General features: G+C 42.1%; 1 protein-coding gene across 1 annotated transcript; it reads right to left on the reverse strand.

Moving 5' to 3' along the window:
- Window positions 1-17: 17 nt before the first annotated feature.
- Window positions 18-18,212, reverse strand: DEGS2 (delta 4-desaturase, sphingolipid 2). Its single transcript, XM_052693246.1, has 3 exons — window positions 18,082-18,212; window positions 8,006-8,748; window positions 18-3,055 (listed from the first exon to the last, which is right to left on the reverse strand). The coding sequence occupies exons 1-3, from the start codon at window positions 18,161-18,163 to the stop codon at window positions 2,912-2,914; spliced, it is 969 nt and encodes a 322-aa protein (XP_052549206.1). The 5' UTR covers window positions 18,164-18,212; the 3' UTR covers window positions 18-2,911.
- Window positions 18,213-19,201: the final 989 nt, after the last annotated feature.

The raw sequence follows: 19,201 nt of genomic DNA on the forward strand, positions 1-19,201 counted from the left end.
TTTCTGGGAGGAAGAACTCAGCCAAACATCACTAAAGTTTATTATAGTCTGCTGTATAAATATACAATATCTCATGTGTTTCTTAATTATAAAACCATTTCATGGAATAATTAAAAGACCTCTAAAATCGTTTAGTCCAACCATCAACCCACCCAACCATGCCCACCAACAATACACCTCAGTGCCACACCTCCACACTTCTTGTACATCTGCAGGGACAGTGACCCCCCAACCTCCCTGGGCAGCCTGTGCCAATGCAGTACTGCTCTTTGTGAGAAGAAACTTTTCCTAATACTCAACTGGAACATTCCCTGGTGCAATGTAAGGCCTTTACCCCTTGTCCTATGCTATTTGATGGCATACCTGACAACAGCAAGTGCTTTTCTGAACTTCTGCCTCACAGATAGTCACAGCCATTCTGTGAAAGTCTCTATTAATCTTGACAAAGATTAAAAAATACTAAGCTTGACAAATTTGGGCCCCAGCTCAGTTCATGTTTTACCTTGGAGTGTGGCACTACACCTACAGTCAGCGATAACCACACTGTCACAAGGTTGAGTACAGCCTGGATACAGCGTGGTCCTATGGTGACACCTCCTGTCATTGAGACAATCAACTGAAGTTTGTTCAGGGCCATTTAATGGGAGCAGAGTCCCAAGGTGCACAGGATGGACAGGGGGGCTTAGCTGGTAGAAGCAATAACACCTGGTCCCATCTCCAGGTGCTTTACTCAGCACTATAAATCCATCCCATCACTGAAGTTCTGAGGCTACCTGTTAGGTGTTAAGGGTAGAGAACAGCTGCTGTGATCAACCTCACCAGGAGACCAGTGATCCTCTTAAACTGGTACTTTGCTGCTTGAGAGCACAGCAGATATCAGGACTTCCAGCACCTTCAAGTCCCTCTGCAGAATGGGAGGACTGTGACAAAGGAGAATGGGAACACAGCTGCTGTGCAGGTGAGACACAGTCAACAACTTTTGTTACCTTCAGTTTATAGTGTAGTTTCTGTATCAGGCTTGGCTATTAACATGTGGATCAAGTAGGTTAATGATACTGTAGAGCAGCTAAGGGAGCTAGAGAAAAGTCATTCTCTACAGAGGAATAACACAGAATGAGGAACACAATAATCTTTAATATTCTTCTTATGTTTGCTTACTAAATTGGCTGAGAGTTGTGAAACACTAAGGACACTGGAAGTTGAATATCTGATCATGAAGTGCCAGCAGGACTGAGACAAACTGCCAAAAAGTCATACCAATATGACTCACTGGGTGCAGTGCTGTAGGAGATAAGAACGAAACTGTATTTATTGAGGAAGTCGGGCATCCCAGGTCCAGTAATGGTCTTGAAGAGCTCAACATATAGGGAATTATTATTCCACATTTGTAACATACATGGATTTCTAGAAGAAAACAAAAAGTCAAAACCACTGGAGGGATTAAACTCTCAGTTTTTAAGAGAACCTTTGTAGATCTGTTCTCTTTTGTCCACTTAGTAAGGACAGATATAAGTGGTCAGCTTTCCAGAGTGCAGGGGAGTTGTTAGATGACATATGAGCTCCTAGCTCCCAAGAAATTTTTCAGTATTTTCTGCATGGAGAACGGTATGGTGACTAAGGTTTTTTTTTTTGATGAAATACTGTTATTGAGGGTATCCAGAAGCTGGTGGTTGGAGAAGAGAGGCAGGAAGATGGAATTATTCCAAGGGCTAGAAATGGCAGATCTAGGTCAATGTCAATAGTGCAATATACTGCATGCAGGGAGAGAAACAACACCAGCACCACATCCCATTTATATCCCCTTATCACCATTAGGGATGGTTTTTATAGCTGGAATAACACATGCTTCCTGATTGCTGAGTCAGTTCCCATTGAATCACAGAAAAAGTTAGAACTGTACTGAAAGTGATTAGGAACAAATGTCACCATAACATCTCCAGTGTCTTCAGTGATAGCGACTCCTATCCACAGAAATAGGTACAATACACAGAAGACCATGATAGATGATCAGGAATAGTAAAAGCCCTTATAAGGAGCAATTTAAACTAGAACCCTTCCACTCCCAGAGGGGCTTCTAGTAGTGAAAGGTATGAGGAAATATGAAATTCTGAGTACTGTTGAAAGGATGAGTGGAAAAGGATTAGCCATTTCTCACAACACGAGCTGCAGTATGCCACATTGCTGGTCAGTGAGCTGAAGATTAAAGAAAGAAAGGGTTTTTCCACATCTCAATTCAACTCTGTCAATAAGTTACACTGAACATCAAATACTAAGAATAGAGATGGCTCAGAAAAGGTTTAGGAAAAGCCCTGAAATAGAGGTCAAACAGCAGCTAATAAAATATTGATTCAGATATAAAAAAAAAAAAAACAACACCAAAACACATGTATTCCATTTCACATACAAAATCACTGCAAGCAGCTATTGTCAGGCACAAGATATTTAGGCAATGCTTTGAGTTGAGGGCACCCTTGTGCTCTCTAGAAAGTATCATTTGCTACTGCATGCCAGTCATCCCTGCTTCCACAGTCTGATGCATGCAAAGCATCTACATCTAGCTTGGCATGAAGAGAAACCAGTCCTAACCTAAACACAAGCACGCCCATTCATGGACCAAATATTCTTCATTGCAGACCAGGCCAAAACTCCAAATTGGACGCACATGTCCCAGGAAGTTAATTCTAATTCTAGACCAAGATTCATGCGAGTGTGGCTTGCTCTCATCTAGTTTTTTAAGGTTACATAAAATATCCCTTATTAAAAATATCAGTATTTTAAATAGTGCAGACACTCATCCTCTTCGTCCCAAGAGCGCGTAGCAATGCTACATCAAGCAAAGCATCCTTCTTCTGCAGAGCACTCAAACCATTCAAACAAACAAAATGCTACTGCAGCAGCTGAAGCTGCTCTGTTAGCTTTCTTTTGCCAGTTTGCATTTTCTCTTAACCCTTGAGTAAGGACCAATACTGTCATCAAATACAAAGTCCCACAGGACTCTAATCCAGGACTGGTGGTAGGGGAGGTTGTCATAGTATTCTGCAGCGATTTTCTTCACCTGGAAGAACAAAAGAGAGAATGAGCTATTTAGCTGCATGGTGTCAAGTGCACTTTGGTCTTATTTTTTAGATATGATAGCACTGCCATAAACTGAAGTTACTTGTTGCTTGTGAGGTTTCTGAAGCTCAGTCGAACGAGATAGACTTAAGAACATTTAGATATTTAGCAGATTTATTACACAAGTTTTGCCTGACAGTGTTAGGATTTAACGGATGATGGATCTCTGCCTTCAGTCAGAACCAAATCTCTCTCGCTTGGGAGGTGGAGGATTTCCATAACAAGATGACTAATCCACCTCATAAACTGCCAGAACTCCAACACGCTGTATTTAAAGTGATGTTTGCAACTTGTAATACTTGTTTGCAGAGAGTTCCGGGTAGGGGAGAAACAGCAATTGAGAAAATGCTGAAGACACAGCCTGGGCTGTGCTTCCTAGTCTTTCCTCCATTCCACTCCCCTGATACAAATCTGATTTCCTTCTCCAGGCAGAGGAGATCCCGGCGTTGTTTCTCCTCCTCTGTCCATTGCAAGAAATGCCTCAAGGTTCGTCAGTAGATTTATCAGTCTGACACAATTTTATTCCTGTTACAAATCTCCAAGTTTTACAACTGCTGCCATCACAGAAGCACTGTGTGCTGTTGGGATGTTTGTAGGATGAGGAGGTTTCATGCCTGACAGTCTCAAAGGGCTGTGAGAATTCCTGAGTTGTCAGTGTTCCAGCCAAATGCTCTGCTTTTTTGAAACACATTTAGGAAAGCAGCTGGTACTGTACATTTCACAAAAAACTAGCTGGGCATTGTTTTATTAAAACTCCACCTCCTAGACAAACAAGGCTCTGTACCAGAGCAGCTGGGCAGCATGACTTGTCCTTTAAAAAACACTGCAGAATCTAAAAGCCAGTTGTGAGGAAGACAGTGAAGACCTTCAGTGAAACTCTGATGTTGTGCAGAAATTGCCGACTGGGAGGCTATATGAAGGATACAAGAAGGATAATGTCCAGGCACTGGGTAAGATCTCTGGAAAAGCAGATTTAGATCCCTGCTCAGCTCCTGTGACCACAGTCACTAATAATTTAATGTAAGTGAAACAGATGATGAGGAAGAACTGTTTGGACAGTGTGCTCCCTGGGTGAGTGAATGTCACTGCTGAGGCCAAGTGATGGAGGACTTGCTTGCTCACTAAGCATGTCGATTTAGCACTTCTCTGCAGGGTCTAATGGCATCTCATTTTGAATAAAACCTTAGTGTGGAAACCATAGGAGATGGCCAAGGTCTTGCTCTGGAGCAGGTTACCCTGGATCATCTTGGGGCAGTGGCTTTTTGCTCCTGCTTGCCTTTGTGCTCAACAGCATTTGGTGCAGGATGGCTGGCAGGATGTGCACCTTCTGCAAGTTCTCTACACTCCAGGCAAGAAAACTGCACAGGTGTATACAGGTTATACAAGTGTATACAAATCAGGGAGAGAAGAGAAACCATTATAAAATGTTTCTGACAAAATAATGGTGTGGTAGGAAAGTTTAGTGAATACAGAGAGGTGATATCTTGAAGGATTTTCTAATGGAAAGGATGTGGAAGTCTGGTGCCTCTTTCCATTTTGCCATCGCATGGGAGAGAAAAAACAAGTGAACAAATTTATCTTCTCCCATGGATATACACAAAAACAGCCTATTGCTATTTGTCTCAGAATCCCTGTGTGCAAAACAAAATGGCCTCCTCTTTACTGTCCACACAGCTGGTCAGGATTAGTTTTTTTAAATGTGCTGATTCCTTTTTAAGTGTGATGTTACTATACATCTGTTAAGTGTACTTCAGACTGGAAAAGTCATCCTCCACGTTCCATTCTGGTTGCAGAACAAAACCCGCGGATGGCATTTTTTACAGGTAGCAATTTTTGCAAACAGTGTTACCAACATCTCAGAAAGAACTGTATTGTAACACAGTATTTTTTGATCCTGCCCTTGGCTCCCTCATTCCAAGCTCTCCATATTGCATTGGAAAGGGTCCATTTGCTTCAGTTCCTCCCTCCCTCCTTACAGATCTCAACTTGGAAGCGTTCGATAGTTTTTGAATGGAAATTATGAAAGGATAACCCAAGATTAAATTCTGTAATAAGCTTAACAAGTGCCATGTGTGTAGTATATGGATGTTTTTTTTCAATTAGATCAAGATAGTAGATAATAAATCACATCTTTTGGGTTCAAATTTTGCTTCTTGTCACCCATCCTGCTCCACAGTAGCAGATACTGTCTAGTGGCATTACAACACAGGTGCTAGAGACTTTCTCCTGGGGCAAAACAGAAGCTAGAGGCCCCTATGACAAAATGTGAAAAATGAGGTGTAGAATGCTAGAAAGCAAAGTACAAAAGTTCCTTCTGTACTCTTGACTGTAGGGGAAGGAGGAAGAACTCGAGCTAGCCTTCCTGGCCATCACAGGGTTAAGGAAATCTGCAATTCAAATGAAGTACATCTACCGTGTTTCCCAGTCTTGTCTATCTAATAAAATCTCGTTTCATGCCATGTCTTTCACAAGCTTAATGAATAACTAGTTTGCCTCTGGTAATGTTACAGTTTTTACTGCAGCTTGTAGGAAGAGCACCAAGTTCCTCCTTATTCTGTGTTCCCTCTCATCAAAAGTATATTCAATTCTTCAGATAATGAAGAATCAATCTTCTTATTCCTTTGGTAAGTAACACAATATTTTGTTGTTTTAAAGCTTCACTGAAAGGCTAACCTAGTCATAAGTCTATGGCTATAGCTTTTAGAGCAAGTCCTTCATTATAATGTTAAATTATAATGTTATAATTCATTATAATGTTAAAATCTCTCTTGTGTAATCTCTCATTATACCAGTGGGACGAGTTCTTACTGTGCACTCATGTCACTCATTTGCAAACTCTGTAAGCTTATGGCACAGTTTAATTCTTCCTCTTTCAAATGTGCCGCAGTCGTAGGGTAAAGGTCTTTCCAGTGGCAAACATATTACTCAGAAAGCACATACTGGATGAAACACCCGTAATAAAGGACAAAATTCACTCTTCTGATAAGCAAATGGAAGACTCAGTTAGTTTCCAAACTTAAAATATTTTCTGATCTTAATTCTCTTCTCCATTCACTCATGCAAGAACAAAGAAAGGACCTTTTTCCCAACTGAAATTTGCCAATATTTGAAACTAAATACAGTTAAACTATTAAAAGTTTGAGTGCTAAAGAGACAACAGAGTTACTGAGTGAAGAATCTGCTGGGCAGGTAAACAGGAGAAAGAAAAGGAGGTTTCTACCCCTATTTGTCATTAAGTTCAAACATTACAGCTGTCCAGAGAGCCTGTACCCTCCCCTTCCAAAGAACTTTTTGTCTCAATCTGCAGAGAAGAACAGCCAACTTGTTTCAAGGAAGACACTATTTTCTGCAGTAGCTGTTTTTACGAAGATATTCCACCTCGTAGTAGATTTTTCACTTGTTCATTTGCCAGTGACTCAATATTTTCCATGTTGTTCTATCACGTAACAGTGAATGACAAACCTGGTACCTCCTCTACCAGCAGGGCAAGTCTCAGGTGCCCTAAAGCTAGAAACAGATGAAGACAAGTTCATAAAATTCAGCTTATAGCTCTATCCTCTTTACAGAGGAGTGCAGACACTTCCATCTGCTCATTGCCTTGAGGAGTCAGGCTAAACTATTTGTGATGTGGGTGGGGAAAAGCTTTTCAGGTTTCATTCAGATCTGGAGCAACAATCCAAGTAAGTTCAATTCGTCACTTGCCTCCTTTGTCTGAGATAAGAGAGCTAACCTCCTGCTTTTGTATTTACATTTCAGTAAGCTAAGTATCTAAGCCTATCTAACAAGTTTGAACATTTCAAGCTAAAGCTAAGCCCACTTTCTAGCTGAGATAGAAGAGGAAGAGGAGTTGGAGAACATCACATGTGAATACTGAAACCCATCAAGAACAGTCAACTTCTTCAGGAGAGAGCTCCAGCAGTAGGGGGGGAGAGGGGAAAAACTAAAAATAAAGAAATAAATAAATATCTATATACACACTCATTTGGTATACGTGCTTTCTGCACTCTTCTATCTTGTTTCACACCTCCTCTCAATGTTTTTGTGATTAAGAAAATGGGTTATTGATGAATCAGTGTTTGGAGTAGACAGTCTTACTGGTCTTTTCCAGCCCTTATGATTCTATGACTCTAACATTAATTCATAAAATGGGGTTCCCAAATTTAATTTTCCTGGATACACCATCATAGAAGTTGAGTGATGCAGTAGTGTGGAGGTCACAGCACCATAATTTCAGCCCTGCCTCCTCCTCACAAGGAAGTTCCAGCAATAGCTTCCAACAGACAGTGTTTCCTCCCAACCATGCCAGAGGATTTAGGTGTAGGAGTAATGCACTGTAGTCACATCCTTTTGGCACTGTGAGCACAGCTGCTGAGGAAATCTCGTATCAAAATCCAGAAGAGCAACTACACAGCTGGCAGTGGATTCAAAACCATTCCTAGACATCTGGGCTTTGAAAGTTTGATTCCCACAACTGATAAAATGTAAACAAAAAAAGATTTGATTTTAGAAGAGTAAAGCCACAACATTTTCCCAGTGACAGGCCAGGCAGCCTCAGTTTCAGTGGGTGGGGCAGCAGAGCTAAAACAAGTCACGGAGAGCAGGAATTTATTTTCTACTGCTATTTGTAGCAAGTTAGAACATGTTGCAGTACTTATGTCATCTCAAAAAATAGAAAGATTTTTGTTTGATCTTAATTAAGCAATATAATTAATATATAGATTGACCATTAGACAAGTTTCAAGTAGTGGTTTCCTCCTGTCAGTCCTTTACACTTTGACAAGTCAAAAACAGATAGAAGAGGGAAGTAGAGAAATTCAGACTATTGCTAAAGAATCACATAATGTAAAAAAAAACAAAACTACCAGTTCTCTTGAGATTATGATGTACTTACCATTGGCAACTTGCTTCCGGGAATACTGGGGAAATCATGGTGCTCCATGTGATAGCCTACATTAAAGGTGAGCCAGTTCAGAGGTCCATAATAAGAGTACGTCTCATATCCTTTTAAGAACATGTAGTGTTCCGCTATGAAGTGCCCAGATATGGGATGTAAGCCCATGCAAAGAATTGAACCTGCTATTAAGTAAATAATAGGTTTGAGTCCCCAAAGGTAGAAAATAATAAAATCCACAGAAAACTGCGCAAGGGCATTAAAAATTTCCATCTGTGTAATTGCTTTGGGGTTCACATACAGCGGTCTCAGACTGTAGAATAGAGGTTGGAGAAAGAGCCAAAGCAGTTTCCGAAGCGGTGTGCAGAAGAACCAGCCTTCAAAATCCGTGGGAATGTCCACATCCAGGCTGTCCCCACCAAGGTACCGATGGTGGTCTATGTGGTATTTCTTGAAGGAAGCAGAGTAAGGAACGCCAACCGGCAAGTTGGCAAAGACTGCAAACCATCGGTTCCACTTGGCCTGCTTGTTCCCAAAGGCGACGTTGTGTGAAATATCATGGATGGCTAGGGTCAATGAATGGTTGATGCAACCCCCAAAAGCATAAGCCCAGAAGAAAATCCATTTCCAAGACAAGTCTTTCACCAGATAGCATGCTAGCAACTGCGTGAAAACCATTCCAGATACAATCCATTTCAAATGTGGATCTGGTCCCATCAGAGCCTTGATCCTTGGATATTTTGCTAAAGGGAAAAAATGCAGAGAAAATCTCATTGACTCACAAAAAGGTAAACATGACCACTGCTGGTGCTCTTTATTTTTTAATCATCTTATTTTTGAGGCCCTAGTCTTACGAAATGGAAATTTCAAAGCCACTACCAAAAAGGCTTCACCAACGTATGGGCTTTGTTCCCATTTCTGGCATTGTGTCCAATATACATGTGTGTACATATGATGACCTCTATGGTCAACACATGGCCCCATTTATCTTCACGAGGATGAGTATTAATACCAGTGACCATCAGATTTAAGACATTTTTTCACTTCCCTTTCTTTTTGCTTAGTCCAGATACTATTTTCAACAGGAAAGAAATACAGATGCCTTCTTTGTAATCCTTTCCATTCTTTGGTTTGAGACATACCAGCAGAGGAAGACCATGCAACAGGCTCGCCTGGTTTTACTGTGTGGTTATATGACAACTGCAGCACTAAGAAAAAAGCAAGTATTTGAGTGTTTGCCAGTGCTTACAACATGCACATGTCTTTACAAGTACTAACATCACTAGAAAGTAAATAATATTATTGGGAATCTGTAAGATACGTGACTTGTTGTTCCCATTCTGCTGAGAGCCTGTCTTCAAGCCAATGAGCCTGTTCTCAAGTCAAATCCCAGAAGTAGGCAGGAAACTCACATAGGCAATCCCACAACAGCTTTTCACAGTATGGAATCACAGAATCACAAAATCACAGAACGGTCAGGATTGGAAGGGACCTCAAAGATCATGAATTTCCAACCCCCTTGGCACATGCAGGGCCACCAACCTCCCCATTTAATACTAGACCAGGCTGCCCAGGTCCCCATCCAATCTGGCCTTGAACACCTCCAGGGACAGGGCATCCACAACCTCTCTGGGCAGCCTGTTCCAGCACCTCACCACTCTGTAAAGAATTTCCCCCTGACATCCAACCTAAATCTGCCCTCCTTCAACTTAAAACCCTTTCCCCTCATCCTGCAGTTATCAATCCTTTCAAAGAGTTGATTCCCCTCCCTTCTGTAGGCTCCCTTTAGGTATTGAAATGAGGTCACCCCGCAGCCCTCTTTTCTCCAGGTAGAACAAGCCCAGCTCCCTCAGCCTGTCTTCATAGGGGAGGTGCTCCAGTCCCCTGATCATCTTTGTGGCTCTCCTCTGGACCCTCTCCAACAGCTCCCTGTCTATTTTGTTCTGGGGGCCCCACACTTGGATGCAGTACTCCATATGGGGCCTCACAAGAGCAGAGTAGAGACAATCACCTCCCTGTCCCTGCTGGCCACCCCTCTTCTGATGGAGCCCGTGATTCCATTTGACTTCCGAGATGCAAGGGCACACTGCTGGCTCATGTTTTTTTCATCTATCAAGACCCCCAGGTCCTTCTCCACAGGGCTGCTCTCAAGGACTGCTCCTTCCAATCTCCATGGATGCCTGAGATTCCTGCAGTCCAAGTGCAAAACTCTGCACTTTGCCATGTTGAACCTCATCAGATTCACCCAGGCCCACCTTTTTAGCCTCTCAATGTCCCTCTGAATGGCATCCCTTCCTTCAACTGTGTCAACTGCACCACTCAGCTTGGTGTCATCAGCAAACTTGCTGAGGGTGCACTTGATTCCATCATTGATAAAGATGTTAAAGAGCACCGCTCCCAAGACAGACCCCTGCTTATCTTCTAGGAACTGTTCATTACTTCAGGTCTCTTCATAAATATCCCACCTCTAACTTTCAGTATTAACTCTCATGTTTGTTTTTCCAGTTTTATCCACCCACGGACCTCTCTTCTTTTATTCATATTCTGCAATTCTCAGTAATTAACAGCTTTCATAAATAAGACTGTAGGACAAGTCACTCTTTATGAGTTTGAAGTTACACAGTGTGTCTCTACAAGTTTTACAGGTATAGTTTGTGAAAAGAAAACTAATTTTCATCTGACTATTGCACCAATACCAATGCCATTGTTATACCATTTAAGGCTACGACAGCTTGCATCTGTGCAGCTGTATATATACTACAAACAAGCACTGGAGATGATACGCTTCATGTGACCTTGCAAAGTAGTGCCAGGCACTGAGTGGAGGATTTTTATAGGAATGAACCTTGAGATATCTGCAGTAGTTCAGAGAGATACAGCACTACTTAAGGAAGCAGGTTGATGTGGTCATGCTCTGCAAATAAATATTCCAGCAATTTTCAGCCTGTTGGTCACCTGTAGCTTAGCTTGACAGAGGCCAGAGACGATGAAGATTAAGTACTGTGAATGATGATGAGAAAAGGGATATTCTCGATTCTTCCCCTTGTTCAGACAACGGGGCAAAATCTTCATTAGGACTACTCAATGGGAAAGAACTAATATGAGTTCACATTGTTCTGAAGTCAGCCTAAGTTTTTAATAAAAACCTCTTAGTCCAAGTTTTTGTAACTTTAGAAATTATACTTTTTCACACTAGAAATGCTAATATGCAGCAACTCATTCCCTGATACCTAGATAGGTACCAAATTTTACCACAGAGTGCCAGGATATCCACTTAGCTATGCTGTACATTTTAGTTAGAGAGCACTGAAAGTTTTTTGCCAATTTTCTGTTGTTGCAGTTAAGGAGGATTTTAGTTTATAATCTCTTATGAGAGATTCAAAGCAGCAACTTCTAACCATCAGAAGCACGGTCTGCAAGCAGTACTGCACGTGGGTTGCATTTATCACAGATAACAACTATGAAATAGTGCTAGGGTTCAATATTAAATTCAACACATGATTAACTTCTATCCAACAGTACATTTGTGTAATAGTTAAACCAAAACACTGTCTGTTTATCATTAATGCTGATAACTTCCTCATTCTGTAAAGGTGAAGCCCTGGGGAGGCTGACAGGTGGAACTGAAAGTATTGCAGGCTGAAGCCCCACTACTGGGGTAGTCTGCAGAGAAGCTTTCACATCAGGAGTATTGTAAATGCAAAATGTTACTTGCTGACCCTCCAAAACTTGAAGCAATGCTCTCTTCAGTGAGATATGTCTAAGCTTGGATGAAGTGGTCCTGATGACGGCAGTAATAAATAGTGCTTATGTGTGCAGATGTGGCAACCTAAGTATTATTATTTCTCATTTTTCACTCATCTTCGTGCCTTGAATTTAGATGAAGGAGTTGAAGGAAGTAAAGACATAGCATTTACAATTGAATAATGGGGACAGCCTTCTGTGACAAGTGTCTGCAGATGACCAGCTGGTCTGTGCAAGCCAGGCATTAGCTGTCAGCAATCTGCACATGCCAAAAGCAACAGAATCAGATATTGGGCCTTTGTGCAAAGCAGCCCCACAAGCCTTCAAGGAATACAAAACCTGTACAGCTACACTGTAAAGATCACTTTCATTTCCTCTGCATAGTACTTTTGGAAGTAAAAAGACACTTCTTCTCCCTCTTGAGCCTGCTAGATTTTCGCACTAAGATGCATCTGAGCAGAGATTTGTATCATGCTTCTCTTTTCCAAATCACTTGTTTTCCCCTTCCTGAACACTTGTCCATTACTAATATGGCTGGCTTCCATAAGGTCAGAGTCCATCCCTTTCCCAACAAGAACCGAGTCAGTGCTAATACATGACCATAAAATGTAACTTATAGTGAGCTGTTAATTATCTGTGATCACAGCATAGAGGGAGAACAGTAATATGAGAAAAGCAAACAAGTATTCAGCCATTCTAGATAAAAGAAAAAAGAACAAAGCACACAAACTTATGTGATCACATGGGACATGGATTCACCCTTTGGAGTACAATGGGACAAAGATGGTCCCAGCTACTCTCATGTCTCTCTAGCATAGGATCCAGCTCCAGCTTGCTGGGAAGGTCTGTTAGCTCATTCAGCAGACAGGTTATTTGCATTGTTGTAGTTTAACCAGGCAGGTGGCTGAGGACCACATAGTCATTCTCACAAAGTAGAACACATGGGTTGAGATAAAGCTATTTACTAAGATAGAGAAAAGGAAAAGGATAATAATTATGACATATGCATACAAATATATATAACAAGTGATGCACAAGCAATTGCTCACCACCAGTCAACTAATGCCCAGCTGCCCCTTAGTAACAAGAGAGAGATGAATTCCCATCCCCTTCAAAACTCATTCTGCTTGATGTTATATAACATGGAATATCCCTTTGACAGTTTAAGTCAGCTGTTCTAATTCTGTTCCCTCCCAGCTCCTTGAGCTCTTTGCCATGAATGGCCTTGACTGTACAATACTACTTCGCAGCAACTACAAACATCAGTCTGTTATCAACATTGTTTTTCTCTTAGAACCAAGACATAGCAGACACTCTGAAGAAAACAATTCAGTCCCAGCTGAAACAAAGACACGCATGCACTACTTCGAGTTGTCCAGGAGGAGCCAACAGATTGCCACAAAGAGGGCAGGGGTACTGGTGCAGATGTACAGCAGTGCACAAACATGACTTCCCTCTCCGAAGTCAGCACGTGGTGAAGAAGAAGTGCCAGTACTTTGGTACAGCATTTAGCTGTAGATAATAATACTGCCCAGTCCAACCAGCTCCACTATCTGCATGCCATAATCTCAGAGTAACAGAAATCTCTAGGAGGGAGTTGAAAAAAAAACCAGCACTTCCACTTGTGCAGCAGTATGGATGGAAGAACAGTGGCTGAGACACAGATAGACTTCAGCAAGGGCAACAGAATATCTCACTGATTCGTTAGCACAGTTTGGTAGACACCAGACCTAGACATGGGCAGAAGATGGAGCTGTTCAGAAACATAGAGGAGCAGCAGTGCCCATATCCATGAGAAGCTAGTAGTAGCAAGAGAAAGAAATTATTTTCATCTTTTATTTCAACACAGCAGGAATAGCTAAAGTTAGCACGCAACTCAGCATAACATTTTTAGAAGGTCTGTTAAATAGAGGGTGTATGGAAAATGTTAAGTCACGGCCTGAGCTGATGATTGAGCACCTGATGAAGAGGGTAGCTGGCCCAGGAAGCACAGGTGCAAGAGATTCACCTGTGCTTTCCACATGACTGGAAGGAGGGGACCCAGGGTCTCCCTCAGCTCATTTAAGGGTGAGCCTCTGAAAAAAGAATGTCTTCTGGATGAAGGCTGCTTCCTGAGATAGAGTGCACTATAGCTAGTGACCCTATCTCCAGTCAGGTGAGTCAACGTTTTCCTCTATATGTGATTACTGATATTCTTAATTATGCTTTTTCTAGTATCACAAAGAAGTTATCAGAAGTAATTTCACTGCTTCCAAGGACCAATTACAGGGGGGAGAGGGAAAAACAACAAATCAGCAGTTACGATGCTTCTGTCCTAGACTATGCTCTATTTCCATGAGCCTGTGGCAGATCAAATAAGATGTTGGCTTAGGATGTTGGCTCTGCCTTACGCTGAGGCTGATATTTGTACCAGAAATAAGCAAATCAGTTTGCTGATGTCACAGTATTTTGCTTTTCAGTAGCTTAGCTTGTGAACGTACTTGCAAAGGGCACAGCACATCTGATGTGGTTCTGCATTCAAACCACACATGTACTAGGGCACTGGTAGGACACATGCAGAGGATGGCATAAAAAAAAAAATATCTTCTTTCTCTGTCCCCTTCAGTATGCAAACTGATAAGAAATCTTTAGGACCCAGTTCATTACAAAGAGGTTTTACATTTCCATTATGCAATAGAGCCTTAACCTTCTATCACCTATGAGTTCCTAGGTGGCTTTGTGCTGCTAGGTTCAAGGTTGCTGGGTCACCCAGTGTTGTTCACCATATGCAAAGCACTTCATGGTGGTCATAACTGAAACAGTATCAGCATCATTACTACAGCAGCTATGATCTGTTTGTGCTTGTTTAGTAGTTAGTTAGAAGTTAAAGGATATAGGACAGCTAAAAGAGTGCTTCCAACTTTCTCTTACAAACTCATGCAACATAGAGGAACACTAGGAACATAGAGTATGCTGAAATCTTCAGTTGCACTTAATACATTGTCAGCAGAAGATCAGGAGAACCTACAACACTGACTTTCTACTCATGTGATTTATATTACATACGATCCCCATAGGGAATTGGCGTGAGCACTGAGACAGCAGCTGCTCTGAATGCACTGTTTGGGGAACTTGCACATCAGTGGAAGTGTTGTGCCCACATACTGCAATATAAAGGGGAAACAGGCTCCTTGTTTTGTTGCCAGAAGCATAAGCAATTCAGAGCTTTGATATATTGAGATATGTATCTTTCATGTTCTAGTAGGTACAGTTCATCAGACTTTTCCTAAGTATGCAGTTTAAATAGGCAATATAAGAGTCAACTGTAAGAAATACTAATCTCTAAATAAATGAGTAACTTTCCTCTTGGCTGAAAACGATGATATTTCCAAATTGCCTAAATGCAAAAATAAAATGGATTCAGGCATTTTCATTTTGAGTTTCCTCACTCTACTGCTGATAAATTAACATCTCGTTCTTCCTGCAATATTAAGTACATATGAAACACCTGCGCCATCTCCCTACCAAATAACTTGCTGAATAGCCAAATATGTAGCCGTGCTTAGACATCAGATCTTAATTGGTTGCTCCTATCCTACCATGAGGAACAATGATTCAGCCCTCATCCTTGGAAGAAAACAAATGCTTCTCAAAGGATCCTGAGACAAGACATTTTTCTGACCAACCTGAAGCAATTTTATGAAGTTTGTGCTGTGGGTTGGATCAAAACAAGATCTCATTCTTTTCATTCCACAATATATTACTCATTGCTTGCATTTGGAAGACTGTTTGCAGATGAAGTGACTGCTCACTGTATGCTTATGGTGTTGCTCAGATGTTGGTAGTAATTCTGATTTTTTTTTTTTATTTTTTTTATTTTTTTTTTTTTTGAGGAAAAACCCACAAAACTCAATCTTCAACAGTACTGTGATCTTACATAAGTACTACATGTGCTTCAATCTAGCAGGTCCTTACCTACAATGAAGTAGACTTCTTAATTCTACTAAAAGTCCATATTCTTTTTACTTTCTACCCGGTCACTCCCTCTAATAGCACTTGCATAACTATATAGCTAGGCGAGGCAGATATGAGGCTTTCTTCCATCAGGTTAGTTTTCAGGCAGTTATTTCCCAGATACAGTTCACCATAGCAGTACACCCCAATCTCAGTTCTGGTACGTGACAGAAACAGGCTTTTCACAAACAGGAGGGCGAGAAGGAAGCAATGAAATGATTCGGTTTAATTAACTTTGTCTGCGTTTTTCAGTTTTATGTGAGCTTAAGATGAAGGTTGAAGTATCAGCTTGGAAAAGAGAGTTCCTTAGTATCTTAAGAAGCAGCTGGTAGGTATGCAGTACAAGCTGGAGTCTTAGAGGTAGATACTACAAAGAGAAAAAGTACTACCTCTCCTTTGTGCAACATGTCAGTCTATTTGCTAGCATAATTGTAACAGTTAGGAACTGCATCCCTTGTAGACTCATCTGTTGCAATAGTCCTGCTGTAAGCTAGCTTCTAGCCAGTCCAGTTGCAGTACACAGCTGATCCACTCGATGGATAACCATCTACCTCAGAGACAAAACCCTGGGTTATATCTGCTGGGGCTGCTGTCTAGGAATCAGTGTAACTGCTGCAACCAGAAATCTTGAAAGACTGGAACTTGGAACTCATCTTCGAATGATAAAAAATATCTCTATCATCACCAACAAAGTCATAGACTCACTGGGGCTGCTAACAGTTGAACCAGGACATGAAACTCAGCTTCTCTATAGAAACATGCTGGAAGACCAGGTAAGAAAATACCACTTCTGTAAAGGGAAATTGCCAGATGAGTTTGTCAGTCTGCCTATACTTTTTTTCTAATAGATGATTTTTAATTTGCATTTAAATCAAGTAGCCATACCTGAGGGAGATCAACATTTCCAAAACTTACAACCTCAACAGAAAATAATCAAGCTTTGGTGCTTAACTACTAAATCATTAACCCACAGGGAGGAAAGTACTTCCTTTATCAGCAAAGAATGCTTCTGACCCTAAAGCAATGCTATATACAAAAATGTAAATCACATGGGTATTTCGAGGTACATATTCATATGCATGTAAGATTTAAGAGAAGAGCTCCACCCAAAAGACACCAGACCTTTGGTAAGGACACTAGGTACTGGGAGCAATTGACCTTCATGCTTTGAGCAACACGGTTGCAGTGATTTACACCAATAGCATGTGGGATAGCAAGGTAATTTCAACAGCAACTTCTGGCAACATTTCAGAACTCATGACCCTTCTGCCCTGTCAGATGCAGATTGTTCTGTCCAGCTTCTCTGGGTCTCCATTTCCCAGTGCCACAGCAGCACTAGGAGAGTGGAAGGTCAGCAAAGGGAGAGACCTACAGCACATGCTTCCTGCTCAAAGCTCACCCAGAGTTCTCATAACTATAAGAATCAGCAGCGCAACAGCCAGAGGCTTTATTTTATATAATGACATCATTTGCCTCTCTATCATTACTACAGAGAAAAACAATTATTATTTTCCCAGATATAACTTAATATGGAGCAAGATATTCTGCCATCATAACTATGCCGGAAATGTTTTTGTAATTCAGAGTAATCCTACATTAAACTGTGGGAGCGTGGAGGAGCTGCACCTGATTACCACAGCCCCAGCTTCTTCCTTCATAAAAAGGAAACTTAAAAACTTCATCATACTGATTAGGTAGAAGGAAAAACCAGGCAAAATCTCCTTTATTGATTAAGTGTTGGAGCATATTTTAAGAAATATGCAACTATATTCTGTAACAGTTCTGAACTATTGCTCATTCAGAAAATCCTAAACTTCCCAACTCCCCAAAAGTGAAAGCTTCCCCAACCCCATGTGCTTGTATGCAATTAAATGCTACATGTACACAATAAAAATACAGGCTGTACAGCTGTGCTAGCAGCAGCGCTTCTTGCTGTTCTCCAGCGAACACCCACCACTCCCCCCATTTATTTTACAGTTCTACTGAGGGAGGGGGGAAAAATTGCATGTAGTAGAAGCCCCTCTGTTGAACTCGAGTAAATTGAAGTAATGCACCAAACTGAGCTGGAAGTGGAAATTGTGAAAACAGCTTAAAAGAAACTTATGAGGTTCATATAGATCACAAGCCATCGTGTAGGAGAGGTTCGTACATCATCGTATAGGAGAAGAGATAGATTGCTACAGAAAAAAACGGATTCCAATATGCCTTCTAACACGTACGCGGGCTGTCCATGCAGAAGTAGCTGCGAACCGAAGGAAGCACAGCCACAGGTGCAGTACGCGCCTCGCCCAGCCCAGCCCGCAGCACTGTGAGCTGTGCGGAGCAGCTCCCCGACGTACCCAGGATCTCCTTCCTGCGCTGCGTGTGGGGCTGCTCAGTATAGACCCACTCGAAGTCCCCGCGGGTGACACGATTCCCCATGGCTCCAGCACTGTACCCCTCTCCGAGCCGCCCTCACTTATAGCCCCGCGCCTGCGGAGGGGCGGTGCCGGGTGCTCGGAGGCGGCCCGAGAGGTGCGCGGGGAGGGAGGGTGGCTGCAGGGCTCGGGGGTGCAGCGGTACCGCCGCTGCCATCGCCTTCCGAGGTGCCCTCGGGGGCAGCAGTCCGTAAGCGAGCGCTTTGAGGCAAGGCGGTGGGTAAAGAGGGAGTCCAGATCCTGTAAAGTTGGTGCCTCAGCCTGAAGTGGGATGCGATTTAGGGCATGCGAGCTCCTCCCAGCTTGGAGAGCGTGCAATGACATAAAGGCGACCAACGCCTGGCGTACGTCTCCTTGGTGCTTGGCGAATCTGGCGTGAGCCGCCCCAGCAGCATCCAGCCCTCGGCTGGGTCATGCTCCTGGGAGCCGTGCTGTGCTCTTGGCAATGAAGTCAGGCAAAGGACTTGCTAAGCTTCAGACTCCTCTCCAGCCTCTGATTCACAGGGAGAGGTCACCTGTGCTACAGAGCAATGTTTCTCCACGCAGAGCTCCAAATTAAAGTGCTGCTTTTGTTCCCACTGCACTCTTGCACAAGTCTGTACCTGAGCCCTGTCTGCCCTCCATGCTCACTGTTCCTTGAAGTGCACTTTCCACTGACCGTATCCTGTTAGGAGCAGCTCCACGACCGGGAGACAATCTTATGCCCTTATGTTCCTAATCCAAAAGGATCTCTCTAACTCCCTCCTTATTCTTATCCTTAGAAATGCCTATAACTGTTAGAAGTAGGAAAAAACAAACAAACCAAACAAACAAACAAAACAAACAAACAAAAAAAAAAACAGCCCTGAAACCATGTAACAAGTATTTTTCAGCAAAATTTTTGCCTGATCATGTTGACAATACTATCACTTCTCCCTTTATTCATTGAACTGAGATTGCTTGGTAGCATAGTTGTGTGAAAACATGTAGGCTAAAAAATACCTGCAACACAAAACGGACAAAACAAAAAACCCATCATGTCTGCTATACAACTTTAGGGCTT

Source organism: Tympanuchus pallidicinctus, unplaced genomic scaffold (genome assembly GCF_026119805.1).
Source record: "Tympanuchus pallidicinctus isolate F22 unplaced genomic scaffold, pur_lepc_1.0 scaffold3, whole genome shotgun sequence".
NCBI lineage: Eukaryota > Metazoa > Chordata > Aves > Galliformes > Phasianidae > Tympanuchus > Tympanuchus pallidicinctus.